The sequence below is a fragment of the Podarcis vaucheri genome, assembly GCF_965113315.1.
Source record: "Podarcis vaucheri genome assembly, chromosome: 14".
Classification (NCBI taxonomy): Eukaryota; Metazoa; Chordata; class Lepidosauria; order Squamata; family Lacertidae; genus Podarcis; species Podarcis vaucheri.
Window position 1 is genome coordinate 5,022,763 of NC_138752.1, and position 14,068 is coordinate 5,036,830.

Here is a 14,068-nt window from a genome sequence, read left to right on the forward strand (position 1 = left end):
CCACGTCAATACTTGATAAAAAACACCCATCCATCGCTTTAATAAAGGCATCTGCATTCTGGAGCGCCGGATCCTTATCCCTCCATAAATTGCGTAGCCATGCTTTAGCATCCCCATGCAAATGGGCCATGATGAATCCCACTCTCTCTTGCTCATCTCTAAAGTCTTTATGCAGCAGTTGCAGTGCGCACAGTACGTCTGCTCTAAAGTTGGGATACTGTTGCAGGTTCCCATCGAAGTGAGAGACCAGACCGCCTGTTCGTCTCGCCAACCCAATTCCCTCCTGCCGGGGTGTCTGCTTCGTCAGCACGTCTAACCTGATCTGGAGATCCCTGCAGGCGGCAGCTGCCTCCTCCTCTCTCTTCCTGGATGCGAGAGCCTCGGCATTCAGTTGTGCCACTGCTTTTCTGAGTTCCTCTATCTGCTGCTCAGCCGTCATGTCGTCTGCTGTTCGTGAGCTCACTAGTAGGCACCTGTTTCTCTCCCCTCCTCGGGGCTGTAGATGCCCACAATTTGGAGACGGAGCTTACTGTCAGAGCTGCTTGAAGATCCTAGCTCACAGAGGATCACGCTAGCCAGCGATCATTTAGTAAAAGTCTTTATTGAATTACAGTTTCCATTCTCACGCTGCTGCGCGCAACTCTACGTCTAGTAGCTAGATCGACGAAGCTCCGTCTGAGTCTCCGCCCCGTGCGCACCAACTTAATATCCTAGCCCTGCTCCACCTTTTCCGCCTGACTGTCCTCCTCTGGGTCCCTCTACCCCCCGGGGCTTCTTCCTTCCGGGATTCTTCTGACGCTGACCCGGACCCTCCTGCCTCCTTGCGCCGGGCTTTAGGACCTGGCTCCCTTTCCGGGCTGCTTACTGCGCCGCCTTCCTCTGCATTTGAACTTGGCGCGCGCGCCCAACCTTCCACTTTCCTCTTAACCGTTTCTTCGCTCCCCGATGGAGGTGTGGCCACTCCTGACTCATGCCCTCCCTCCTGTGGTGAGCTGCCAGCGCTTGCCCCCTGGCTCCCTTCCTCTTCCCTGCTCTCTGGCGGTGACGCTGGTCCCGATTTCCAACTGCTCTCCTCTGAGTCCCCTCTGGCTCTATCTTCCTGGGGTGCCCCCCTAGACTCCCCCCTTGCCCTGGCCACTGGTGCTCCTTTCTGTGAATCCTCTGATTCACTGGAAAGACTCGGAGATCTCGGGTCGTCGTCATCACTCATCTTTTCTTCTGCCTCCTCCCCTTCGCTCTCTGTTTCCTCCCTTGCCCTTGCCTCTGCTCCTAAACCCCTGACAAATATGAACAGCCAAATATAGCAAAATAAGTTATAAGCAGTAAAATAGAGCAAAAGAAATCCAGGAAAGGCCTGGGCAAAAAAATATGTTTTTCAGGAGCTGCTTAAAAAAATATTGTTTTCCCTGTTATGTTGATAAAGGGAAATAGCTCTCCTTGACATGGTTAACCAAGGATCTGAATCAATGCCTTCTCTTCCACCTTCCCCCCCTCAATGACATCAATTTGCAGCATGTTCAGTATAAAGGAAAACATTGCTCCCTTAAACAGTCAGTAGCTAAACTGAAACAGAAAGAGAAAAATGCCACCCCATAATATGTAATCAATAATTATCTTCTCCCGCAAGTTAATCAAATTACCACTTGAAAGGGCTTGATTACAAATAACCTCACCACAATTCATATGAAATTACCTTAGCTAGATTGCTAAAGACAGTAAGACAGCATTTGGATATTGTTACATTCATGGTATCCTTTGAAGATATATTGATGACACTTTGAGGTTCTGGTAGAACTATGAAGTCATCTCCTGGCAACAAACTTTTATCTTGTAAGGGGTTAGTCTTCATCTAAAATAAATAGCATCATTATTAAATTATTGCCCATTTGAAACTTTGGAAATTGAACTGCGGAGGCACAATTTTAAATTATGCTAACATTTAGGTTTGCAATTTTGCTTTAGACCAAGAATAATCTTTCTGTTTGGTCAATGGAAATATACAATAATACAAGTAATACAAGGAAGACTTGGCAAACATGGAATTAAATTTCAAATTAATTTTTAGAAACTTCTAATTCAACAGCTGCTTATAAACAGTCCATGTTTCAGAATCTAAACATGGAGTACAGAAGGGTATATATTCAACAGAGCATTTGAATAGTCAGAGAAAGTTGAACTAAATATTTTTTTAACTTGAAATATGATAGTTTAATAATTTGTGCAATGTAAGATTTTAATTATCTTTTGGTGTGTGTTACTGCCATTTATGCTGTAAGCAGCCCTGAAAGCCTGTTGGGTTGTGTGGCTGGTTAGAATTTGAAGCAAAGACAGAATGAGACTATGCCACTACAAAACCAAGTCCAGGATGAGCAACTGCTAGCATCCTTAAATGAAGTCTTCCACCAGCTAGCATCCTTAAATGAAGCCTTCCACCAACCTACCAGGGACTGATGGACTGATCTGGAGGGCCCCTAATTGGAGGAAGGTTGCCTAAAATTCATGGCAAAATACACTTTGCTTTTCAGCTGGCAAAAAGAATTTGCAATATCCAGACAGGAATAACAGTTTGAATTTTCATTAATTAATGGTGTTTATATTTATATATCTGTATTTATAAAAGGTTGCTTACTTCTAACTTTAAGTCCCATTGACGTCTTTCATTATCAACTCGCTCAATAAGTGGTTCCCAAACTGAATTTGTTTCATTGTAATAGTGAACCTGGGATACAATATTGAGAACATAAGAGCTAAAATTATTTAACATTAGGCTTCATTTCAATCTACCACACCTAAGTCAAGCATAATAAAAACTTAAGAAACAAAATTCTACATGCACATGGAACAAGTACCTAAAAATAATTTACAGATGTAACTCAAATTATCACTAGACCTAGCAATGGCAGACCATGCCTCAAATATAAAGCATCAATCACTTCTTATATTTACATACCTCCAGTGTCATGTCGGCTGTGGCCGCCATGAGAGAAGACCAGTTTTTCACTGATCCTGAAAATGTTGATTCTGCTAACAGTAAGGGAACAGTGGAATGCCCCAAACCACACTCCAGAGTGATCTGAACAGCTTTCACCTCAACAACCAGGTTCTCCTTCTTCACACACTGCTCGTTAGCACTGAATGTTTCGGTTGCTTCTGTGGCCATGTCAACACCAAGAAACCAATAGTGACACTGGTCAACAGACTTGATACCCCAGAGGTCCACCGTATTGCAGGCAGTCTCATCAGATCCTTCATCCTTCAGGTTTGATTTCATGGCAGCCATGATAGTAATTACAGTATTGAGAATTATTGGTGAAATCTTTAAAAGGGAAAAAAGCTGAATTAACAAGTTTCAATGTTTTATATGCACAACATGTAACAATGTGTCTTTTATGGCGCCACAGTGGTGTTCCGTAAAGCATCTACCAACTGCCTTGTGCAAGGAAATTACTTTTAAACACTGGCCGTTTCCCCTAAAGGGGCCTTCTCTGACAAAATATGTGAGGCACACGGTGCGTTTGTCACTTCTCAAGTTTAGTCCATGAAGGGAACTTACAATTTACTTTGCAGGCACCTCCTCTCTTGCCACTCTTTAGTCTTCATTCATGGCAGAGGACCCAGATCCTTAAGAAGTCCGAAGGGTGTCCTCGCTTTTATAGCCACTCAACTCTGCTGCCCTTCTTCCCTATCCTGACCTATTCCAGGGTTAGTTTCCTGAACAAGAACAGGCACCACAGGCACAGTCTCTGGTGGTGGTGAAAATGACTGACAAGAGGAAGAGTCTCTTGGTATACACTGTACAATGCTCTCTTAGGAGCGTTAACCAGATGAGGAGTCTGAAATTTTAAAAGTGTTGCTGTTCTGGTCTACATTTGGAGTTTTTGCTTTTCTTCTTTTTGTCTTTTTGGTTTTCTTGTGGGAGGGGACTCCAAGGAGGTGGTGGAATAAGCCCTGTTGCATTCTTTTACTTTTGTGCTTTGTACTTCCATCCTGATGCCTTGGCTAAATAGCCCATTAAGGCTTATTGTATTCTAGTAATAATGCATTTTTCCAGTTGTTCCTGTGGAAAATTGTGGGGCAAGCTGCTGGTCTAGGTAGAAGCACATATTTAGGAATGGACTATAAAGATGCACACTCATGCTGTCCTGCGAGGACCTCTGGCAGCTGGTCTCAGCATTGTTGCCCATGTCCCACAATGAGAAAGATCTTTCCTCCAAACACAGGAGTAGAGTCAGGGGAGAGAGAACAACTCTGGGTGAGGTGTCCCTCTTTCATTTGGGCCCCCTGAGGATGAACCACTTGGTGAATGTATTTATTTTAGAACATTTTAACCCATTTAATTAAAAAAACACACAATCTAAGTGGTGTAATATAATAAATTATTTATTTATTTATTTATTTATACCCCGCCCATCTGGCTGGGTTTGCCCAGCCGCTCTGGGCGGCTTCCAACAGAATATTAAAATACAATAGACTATTAAACATTAAAAGCTTCCCTAAACAGGCCTGCCTTCAGATGTCTTCTAAAAGTCTGGCAGTTGTTTTTCTCTTTGACATCTGGTGGGAGGGCGTTCCACAGGGCGGGTGCCACTACAGAGAAGGCCCTCTGCCTGGTTCCCTGTAACGTGGCTTCTTGCAGCGAGGGAACTGCCAGAACTCAGCATACAATAATAATAATAAAAATTACAGTAACAGATAAAATAGAGGATGAGAATAGCAAAATATATGGTCTAAGTTCAGTAACCAAGTTCAGTGGAAAGGCTGGCATCTAAAACAAATAATAAAGGGACCATCCCATATTATTGAAGGAAGGGTGGCGTCAGAAAAAGGCACACTTCAGAGTCACCACAAAACAGCAGTCTATAAAGTGACATGTATTTTAAAACCAGCGCTAGGCCTTTCTGGAAATACAGGGGGAAATTGTCATTACAATACCATTTACTAACCTTTACAATAAATTCTTCTACTATCACTGTCACACTCTGCATTTCTGAAGTACGCATCACAGCTTCCATAGTCAGACAGCAAGGTTGTACAATCTTAGAGAATACAAGCATACTGTTAGAAATGCCCTCAAACTTAAAACAGCATGAAAGTTATTTGATTTCATTCTAATTAAGATAAAAATTAATGCTTTGCTGAAGTATCCTATTTTGCAATAAGGGGGAGGGAGTACTGAGAGGAAATCAGTAACTAAAAAGTATACTCTCCCACAAGGAGAATAGGACCTGGGTAATAAAGCGACAATGCATTAGTATAAGCACAACTGTGATGAACAGGGAGCAATAAGGAGCAAGCATGTTTACTGAATGGAACTAAATGCCAGGAAAACCATATGTAAAGGTCTCAGCCATCCAGAAGGTTATTCCCAGATAATACTGCACTATATTCAATTGTGTAGAACCACCTTTTTCATTCCAGAACCAGCCAGTTGCAGAAATGCAGTGCCTCAGAAGTGCTACACGGCTTGTGAGTGAAAGGAGTTATTCTCTCCAGCTATAAAAGATAAACTACAGCACAGAACTTACTGTTGTAATATTCTTCTCTTCTTTCTTTCGGAGGAAAGGGCAGGCCAGCACTTTCAAGTCATGCACTTGAGCATTCATACATCGATCAAGAGGGCTAGTTGACAAACTGAAATCACATTGGAATGAAGCTACTAAGGCAGGAGCATCAGCCTTTGATAAGTTGGCAACGAACACAATTTCTGGTTCTATGATCCGTGTCAATACTGTCATGTTGGGCTGCGGGGATCCACCTAGAAAAGTTTAAAATTTAGTTCAGTCTTGATTTAGCAGCCAGTCACCACAACAGAATGAAAAACATACCTCCACGGCACCACCATAAAATACAATTTTTACAATAGCGTAGTTCAGAAAATTTGCCCTAGTAGTTGCATCCAGGATGCATAAATGTGACTGTACTGTTGGCATTATTGTGCTCCTTGCTATTAATAACTGTTTCAAATTTTATTTCACGATTTGAACATCCTGATAAGTCAGTTTTCTCTGGTTTCATAATAGAAAAGTCTAGTGTTTCAGCTGTATGTGACATGTGCATTTTCTGTTGATAGGGGATCCACTTATACAGGTATACCGATGCAGGAAAGCATAATAGAAATACTTGCATGATCCACCCATTTACTTTTCAAAAAGTTGTCTGATTATTTTGGTTAGGTTGAACTAAACCAAGCACTGATTCACCACCCAAAGAAAAAAAATGCAAGCAATGTTATCTCCAAACAATGGAAAACAAAATAAATGGTTTGTTCACTGCAGTGCTCATAAAAGGTAAAGGTAAAGGTAAAGGTACCCCTGCCCGTACGGGCCAGTCTTGCCAGACTCTAGGGTTGTGCGCCCATCTCACTCAAGAGGCCGGGGGCCAGCGCTGTCCGAAGACACTTCCGGGTCACGTGGCCAGCGTGACATCGCTGCTCTGGCGAACCAGAGCCGCACACGGAAACGCCGTTTACCTTCCCGCTTGTAAGCTGTCCCTATTTATCTACTTGCACCCGGGGGTGCTTTCGAACTGCTAGGTTGGCAGGCGCTGGGACCGAACGACGGGAGCGCACCCCGCCACAGGGATTCGAACCGCCGACCTTTCGATCGGCAAGCCCTAGGCGCTGAGGCTTTTACCCACAGCGCCACCTGCGTCCCCCTGCTCATAAAAGGTACCTAAGACCAAATGACATTTGGTGGTGAACAGGGACACAGTTGACAAGGAACTCTTTTTTGCTTGCTTCAGAAAGATAGGAAATTCTCTTCCCAATATGGGGGTCCTTTGTTAATCTAACCCAACTGGAGGTAATCCAAAACTAACTGCTAAGAAGGTTGCTAAAACTACCCAGGTGTGTAGACAATACAGCTATACGACTCGAACTAAATGTGACATCTCTAGAAACCACACTATGGAAATGCATCCTCTGTTACTGGTTGGCATTATGGCATAAACTCCCAAATCTCCACCTGATACAGTGTCTCTGGAGAGATGACTCCCCTAGCCCTTGGGCAAAAATAATACATGGGAAACTTGTGTCCTTAGGACTATTCCCATCTGAACTACTAAAATTGGATTTAATTTCTGCCAAGAGAATTATAACTCACAGATTAGAGGAGATCGATTTACAATTTAATATTGCGACAGGTGGTGGCACCTGTTCGCCGATAAACCTTGGCTTAACACCACCAACAAAACTCCCATCTTACTTAACTACCTTATTTGTGGTGATGCACAGGTATGCCTTTATAAAGGCTAGATTCAATGCTTTCCCATCAAATGTGTTGGGTAACAGACTCTCCAACGGACAGATCTCACTCCTCTGTGACTGTAAAAGTGGATCTATAGAATCGTTATATCATATAATCTTCTGTTGTCCATTACATTTGGCTTCACGGTCTAAGTTTCTGGCCCCATATTTATCGAGAATTGCTGACAGACCTCAGGAAGCCCAAATAATATACTTATTAAACGACGAAGACTCAAGTAGATCCCTTGCAGTCGCTAGATACCTGATTAATGTCTTATTTCATAAGAGGAGAAATGGATCACTGTATGACTCTGACAGCTTAGCCAAACTTAAGAACCATCAATAAGTGCCAGAACTAAGACGCATATCCCCGAGGGATTTGAATTACGGTTGACATAGAGGGAGCTTATTGTATATAGTGTTTACTTAATTGAAGTAAAATTGGTTTTATATGGGTGTTTTAACTTGGAACTGTTTAAATTGTTTGTTTATGGATAAATCTTGATGTATTGTTTTAGATATGGGCCAATGGCCGTAATAAATCAAATCAATCAATCAATCAATAGGAAATTCTCTAAATTTAAACTATATATAATGGGTGGGTAAAAGGCAAAGGTAATGGACCCCTGGACAGTTAAGTCCAGTCAAACTTGACTATGGGGTGTGGTGCTCATCTCACTTCAGGCCAAGGGAGCTGCTGTTTGTTCACAGGCAGCTTTCCAGGTCATGTGGCCAGTAGGACTAAACCGCTTCTGGGTCAACGGGATACCATGATGTAAACAAAAACACATGGAAACAAGGTTTCCCTTCCTGCCACAGAAGTACCTATTTGTCTACTCACATTGGTATGCTTTCAAACTGCTAGGTTGGCAAGAGCCGGGACAAAGCAACGGAAGCTCACCCCGCTGCATGGATTCAAACCACCAATCTTCCAGTCAGCAAACCCAAGAGTCTCAGCGGTTTAGACCACAGCGCCACCCGCTCCATAATGGGTAGGGTACAAAAGCTGTGGGAGCAGAAGACTGCCTAGACAAAGCTATTCCTCTCCACTATAGCCCACTGAAAATAACGCTGTCACACAAACTGTTTAGTTGCCCAGAAACATTATTGAAAAGTGCCAATATTTCATATTAGCTTTTACTACCTTAATACACATTCACACCCTGGTTAAAATTTTAACTGATGTCAGTGGGCTTAAGCATGCTCAGCTCTGCACCAAGTACTCATTGTTATGGTTTTATTATTTCAGATGTGGAAACTATGTCAACTGAGAGAGTTCTTTTGCTGACCTTTATCTGGTCTAGGTTTGCCATGAGTGGTATATTTTAACTGAATCTGGGTAGATCCTTCCGTCGACGCTGTTGGCATTGATTTAACAAAGAAATCTGCTACTGTCAATAGAAACTCCACACTGGCACACAAATACAGTTTGTCGAAAACAGATACGATTTCACTCCCATTTTTATCTTGCTTGTAGCTGAGGTCAATCATGACACTATCATCTGTGCCATCTTTCTTATCTATCATTCTGAAAAATAAAAAAATAATAAAACCAGAACAAAGCTGAAGAACTGCTTTCCTGAAAGGATTTATAGTTTAGTACGCTTCCTTGGGATGAAGGGCAGGGTATGAATTTAACCAATAATAGAAGAAGAAGAGTTTGGATTTGATATCCCGCCTTTCACTCCCTTTAAGGAGTCCCAAAGCGGCTAACATTCTCCTTTCCCTTCCTCCCCCACAACAAACACTCTGTGAGGTGAGTGGGGCTGAGAGACTTCAGAGAAGTGTGACTGGCCCAAGGTCACCCAGCAGCTGCATGTGGAGGAGCGGAGACACGAACCCGGTTCCCCAGATTACGAGACTACCGCTCTTAATCACTACACCACACTGGCTCTCAAATTTCTTACACATTTACATGAGCAGATTTCACAATGCTACAGTGGTGCCCCGCAAGACGAATGCCTCGCAAGATGAAAAACTCGCTAGACGAAAGGGTTTTGCGGTTTTTGAGCTGCTTCGCAAGACGAATTTCCCTATGGACTTGCTTCGCAAGACGAAAACGTCTTGCGTTTTTTGCAAGTTTGTTTCCTTTTTCTTAACACCGTTAATACAGTTGCGACTTGACTTTGAGGAGCAACTCATAGAACGCGGTGTGGTAGCCTTTTTTGAGGTTTTTGGTGATTTTTGAAGCTTTTCCAAAACTTTTCCGACACCGTGCTTCGCAAAACGAAAAATTCGCTAGACGAAAAAACTCGTGGAACGAATTAATTTCGTCTTGCGAGGCACCACTGTACTAGGAAAAATATACACATTAACAAATTTACACTAATGCACATATTGCTGAATTGCAACAAAAGATGATGCTACTTATAATGCGACTACATTGTAACTGAAGCCAATTGTCAGTTTTCAGCATTTTCCTAGTTTGGATACAGCTTTCTTTGTTCACCCAGGCCCACCTAGCCCAGTCATTAGCCAAAAGGAACACTACAATAAAGGGAGTTTTCTTTCTCCACCCACCCACCAACATTTCCAGAGAACTCAGCTACCACTTCCCTTCCCTTGCATCGTGGCTCTTAAATAAGCTATAAAGCCTAAAGCAGAGTTTGCACTTTATTTCATGTGCAACACCAAGTTACTTACTACAGGAGCTCTAGAAATATTAATAATGACATCAGAGTCTAACCTTGAGGTTGCTTTCTGAATCCCTTTTCTGAGATCATCCAATGTACATGTTTTCAACTTGGTATTAATATCCATAGAACCATTTGAAAATATCTGTCCTGATGATGTCATAAGATGCAGTCTGAGTTCTCCAAGACACAAGCTGTTATCATGAAGTGAAAGCTGAGATTTCTACAATATATAGAAATAACCAAGGTAAAAGAATTATATGCAGAACCTAGAAGACTGAAAGTGCATACAGCCTGGGCTTTTACAATCTACTTGAGGACAGAAGCACATGAGGGCACAATTGCTATTAATGCTTTATTAATTTAAATGCTGGCAAAGGAGAAAAAAATCTATATGAAGATTTTAATATTTCAAAGCTTGCCACAAATGGAGGACACTAAAATGAGATAGGCAAACTGGATTTAGTGCGCTGGGTATATCATTCCCTCTACTGCTGATATTCAGGATGAGTAGTGTAGCCAAAACACCACCACCTGCTCACAAGAGAAGTATCATCAGGCTTGGTGGAGCCCAGAGGCTTGCAGAAGTACAAAAATGGTGGGGAGAACACAAAAGAAGGCCAACTTCCCCCCTACCCCCAAAGGCTAACAAATTGTGCATGCTTACAACATATGCCTGCCTCACCCAGGTATGATGTGATGAAAAAGAGGGGTCAGAACCAGAGTTTCTGTGGCAGACATTGTAAAGCCATCATGCAAGATCTTAATTGAGTGTGCTGGGGAAAGGACTCAAAGTGAAGAATGGTGTTGTGGGGAGGTAAAGAAACAGTCCAAGGGCTCGTCTAGACTTCCTTTTGCGCTGCACTTTCCAGTCATAGATCTTCACTTTAAAGCTCAGTGTTCGAGCAGTTGTTTTGTTCTTTGTTGTGGTGCTTTCCCCGGGAAAACTCATGTATTACAGCTGAATCGGGGCAAACTGCAATCCGCAGAAACCCCAATTGCCATTTGCTCCAATTTAGCAGCAAAATGTGGGTATTCCCAGGAAAAGCAGAAGGCCAAAAAAGAACCACTTGGACGCAGAGATTTAAAGTGTGAACCTGTGCCTAGAAACACGGCACAAAAGGAAGTCTGGATGAGCCTACAGAGGCTGAAGATGGAGGAGACTGGAGCAAGAAGTGTCATTGAAAGCAGAAATGCACCAGAGGAAAGGGGCGAACAAATGAGTGAAACTAAGAAACAATGAGGAAGAGATGAGAACAACCTGTGAACCTGGGCAGAGAATGGAGCTGGAGATGAGCAGAACTGACAGCAAAGAGGTGACAAATGGAAGGGAAAGTGGGCAGAGAGGAAGGAGGAGGACACTGTGGGAAGGGAAGTAAGAGGCATCAAAACATGGGATTGTATTTAACACTGAGCTCATTAATTATGGCACAGACAATATGTTAACTTATAATGTTCTTTTTCTTTAAACGGTATGATTTTATCCAACATTATCTTTTCTTAATTCATATTTACTCCAAAGGATTTTTTTTTTTCATGTTGAGGTGAAACAAACCTGCTCAACATCAGAATTGTAGAGAACAATGGAAAGTGATTCAAAATTGAATTCAAACTTAAGGGTCACACTCTCCTTAGGCTGTGTTTCATGAAGATCTCTTTCTCCTGAAGTGATGAGACTACCTGAAACATTTTAGAGATAAAAAAGTAACACTTGAATCTGCAGCATTTTGAAGATCAATGCACATCAACTGTGCTAAGATTTAAAAATTAGCTGCCAACTCTTCTTTGATCCCATAAACAAAATACCTTGCTTAAGACCAAATACAGTATCTTATCATAATTACTATATACAACTTAGCTCAACTTATCACCTTCATGGAGATCAGCATCAGTTGGGCTTTTGCTTTGTTTGAGCATCTGAGCTTCTGGTAATGTTGACTGTATAGCCCTGCTAGGCACAGCAGCTTCACCAAGATTTTCCAGCAAAATTTTCATGAGCAGGGTCAAATCATCTTGGCTGAGAGAGATCTGTAAATAAATCAAACCATTTCCCCCTTCAATAAAACCATTTTTAAAAAGCTTTGTATTTAAAAAATACCTTGCAACTCCCATTTTCAATCAACACCTGTCTTAGACTCAAGATTGCACTGTAGTTTCTTGAAGCTGAGCATTACACTCTCCAACTGTCAGGTAACAGAATTGGGGGACTTTACTCATGCATAGTGCCCCCACAGCCTATTATAATAAAAAATGCAAGCAGTCCTTGCTCTCCGTAATGTTAGTCACATGAACAATGTTATGAAAGTAAAAACCAATATAATATCCAGTAGAAAATCCTGGAATCCCAGCAACCATGAAAATTATGTTTGGTTGAATCAGTTATCACCTACTTCATATTGTAAATATTTGCCCATGCAAAAACATGTCAAAGAACTGTCAGGAATACTTCTATGTTTAGCAAACAGTATTATGTCAAACAAGCTTCACTGTTAAGTAGAGATAAACCTAGCTACCAGAACATATTACTGGGCTCAGTAAACTCTTTTCATGGCAAAAACAGCAAGTGATTAGGTCAATGACTATTAAGTCCTGAGTTATAATTATTATCTCAAAATATTTGCAATAGGTTTATCTCCATCTAGAACATGGAATTATCAAGACTTCCCATGGCCTTACCTGCATGGGCTTCAAGTCTCCTTTAACTGTAATCCCTGGGATTTGTAGGTACCAAGCTGCTGCTAAATTCCTCTGGACTGACAACAACAGATTTACTGGCTGCAAAATTTCAATATCTGGCTGAGAACCACTGCCTATTGTGGTCCTACAAAACAAGGGTTGAAACATTAGGGCACACAAGATATCTGCAGTCTCTCCATCCATTGCTGAAACAAAACACATGGATTATTTGGTCAGCTCTATGAACTATCACCTTGTGTGCTAAAAGCAGCCCTTGTCCTGTGACTGTTTCTAGTCAAGAACAAGAACCACCTGGTCATCTGTCAGGGTTTCTGTAGTTGTGATTCCTGCATTGCAGGGGTTTGGACTAGATGACAGTTGGATTCCCTTCCAATTTTACAATTATTAGAAATGAAGATTCCATTATACTCAATGAAGCTTTCACCCTATCAAGTGTAGTACCATATACTCTTGACTGGCAGCAATTATCCAAGTTTAACTCAGGCAGTATTTCCCCAGCCCTGAAACAACACTTTAAATGGAGAAGCCAGAATGGGTGGGGAACCTGTAGCGCTCCAGAGTATACTGGAATACAACACTCCTTCATCCCTGACCATTAGAAGAGACTAATGGAAGTTGGAGTCTAACAGTATCTGGAAGGCCACATGTTCCCAACTCTTGATGGGAATATATCTCCACAGTGGAGCATCTGTTTCCTCTTCAAGGTCTGTTAATGTGCAACTGTGCCAGCTTTACATTACGGAGAAACCATGCATCTACAGGTATATGAAACAAGTCTTATCACATGCATCAAATATCACACACACTTAAATCAAATTTCTCTCTCTCTCTCTCTCTCTATCTCTAATGTTAAAGTCACACCAGGAAGATTTCAGCAAAACCACAGTCCAATTAACCACCACAGTTAATTACTTCCGTTGGAGGGTGGTTTGTCCGACCAGTTGGGTGATGCTCAACCTGCTTTGGGTTGGGTTGCCCTCCTCCTGTAGGGACAGGCTTGCAGTGTGGGGGTGCTCTTAGATCTAGCACTATGGCTCAGATGGCCTTGGTTTGACTGATCTATCAACTATGACCCTATCTGGACAAAGATAGCCTTGTGGCATGTTATCCATGCTCTAGTAATTGTATTATTGGATTATTGCAATGTGTTACACTTGGGGCTGTACTTGAAAACTCTGTGGATACTACAATTGGTCCAGAACGATGGTCAGATTATTAAGATAGATAAATATAATCACATTATGCAAGTGATTTGTCATCTCCGATGGTTTCCAATCCATTTTCAGGCCCAATTTAAAGGATTACTTTTTATCTTTAAAACCCTAAATGTAGCAATCTTTGCTTCTGACCCAGCCCCTTGTCAGAGTAAGCAAACACTGCTCTTCAGTCACCTTGAGCTGCAACCTTCTTTAGGTAAGGGGATGAAGGAAGCTCTACCTCTTACAGCACAGTAGTGACATTCCGCAGTTCTACACATCCACAACAGCTGACTCAC

The 14,068-nt window shown here is 42.0% G+C and overlaps 1 protein-coding gene across 5 annotated transcripts in view; it reads right to left on the reverse strand.

The window, feature by feature from the left end:
- The window catches only part of VPS13C (vacuolar protein sorting 13 homolog C), a 127,410-nt gene that overhangs the window by 41,672 nt on the left and 71,670 nt on the right, over positions 1–14,068 (reverse strand). For all 5 annotated transcript variants that reach the window (XM_082197992.1, XM_082197991.1, XM_082197990.1 and 2 more), the window contains 10 exons: positions 12,553–12,697; positions 11,748–11,904; positions 11,432–11,556; positions 9,930–10,099; positions 8,533–8,771; positions 5,526–5,755; positions 4,944–5,036; positions 2,951–3,316; positions 2,630–2,719; positions 1,694–1,849 (listed from right to left, as the gene is read on the reverse strand). In XM_082197992.1, the coding sequence (XP_082054118.1) occupies positions 1,694–1,849; positions 2,630–2,719; positions 2,951–3,316; positions 4,944–5,036; positions 5,526–5,755; positions 8,533–8,771; positions 9,930–10,099; positions 11,432–11,556; positions 11,748–11,904; positions 12,553–12,697 (1,771 nt within the window). The remainder of the gene's footprint in view (positions 1–1,693; positions 1,850–2,629; positions 2,720–2,950; positions 3,317–4,943; positions 5,037–5,525; positions 5,756–8,532; positions 8,772–9,929; positions 10,100–11,431; positions 11,557–11,747; positions 11,905–12,552; positions 12,698–14,068) is intronic.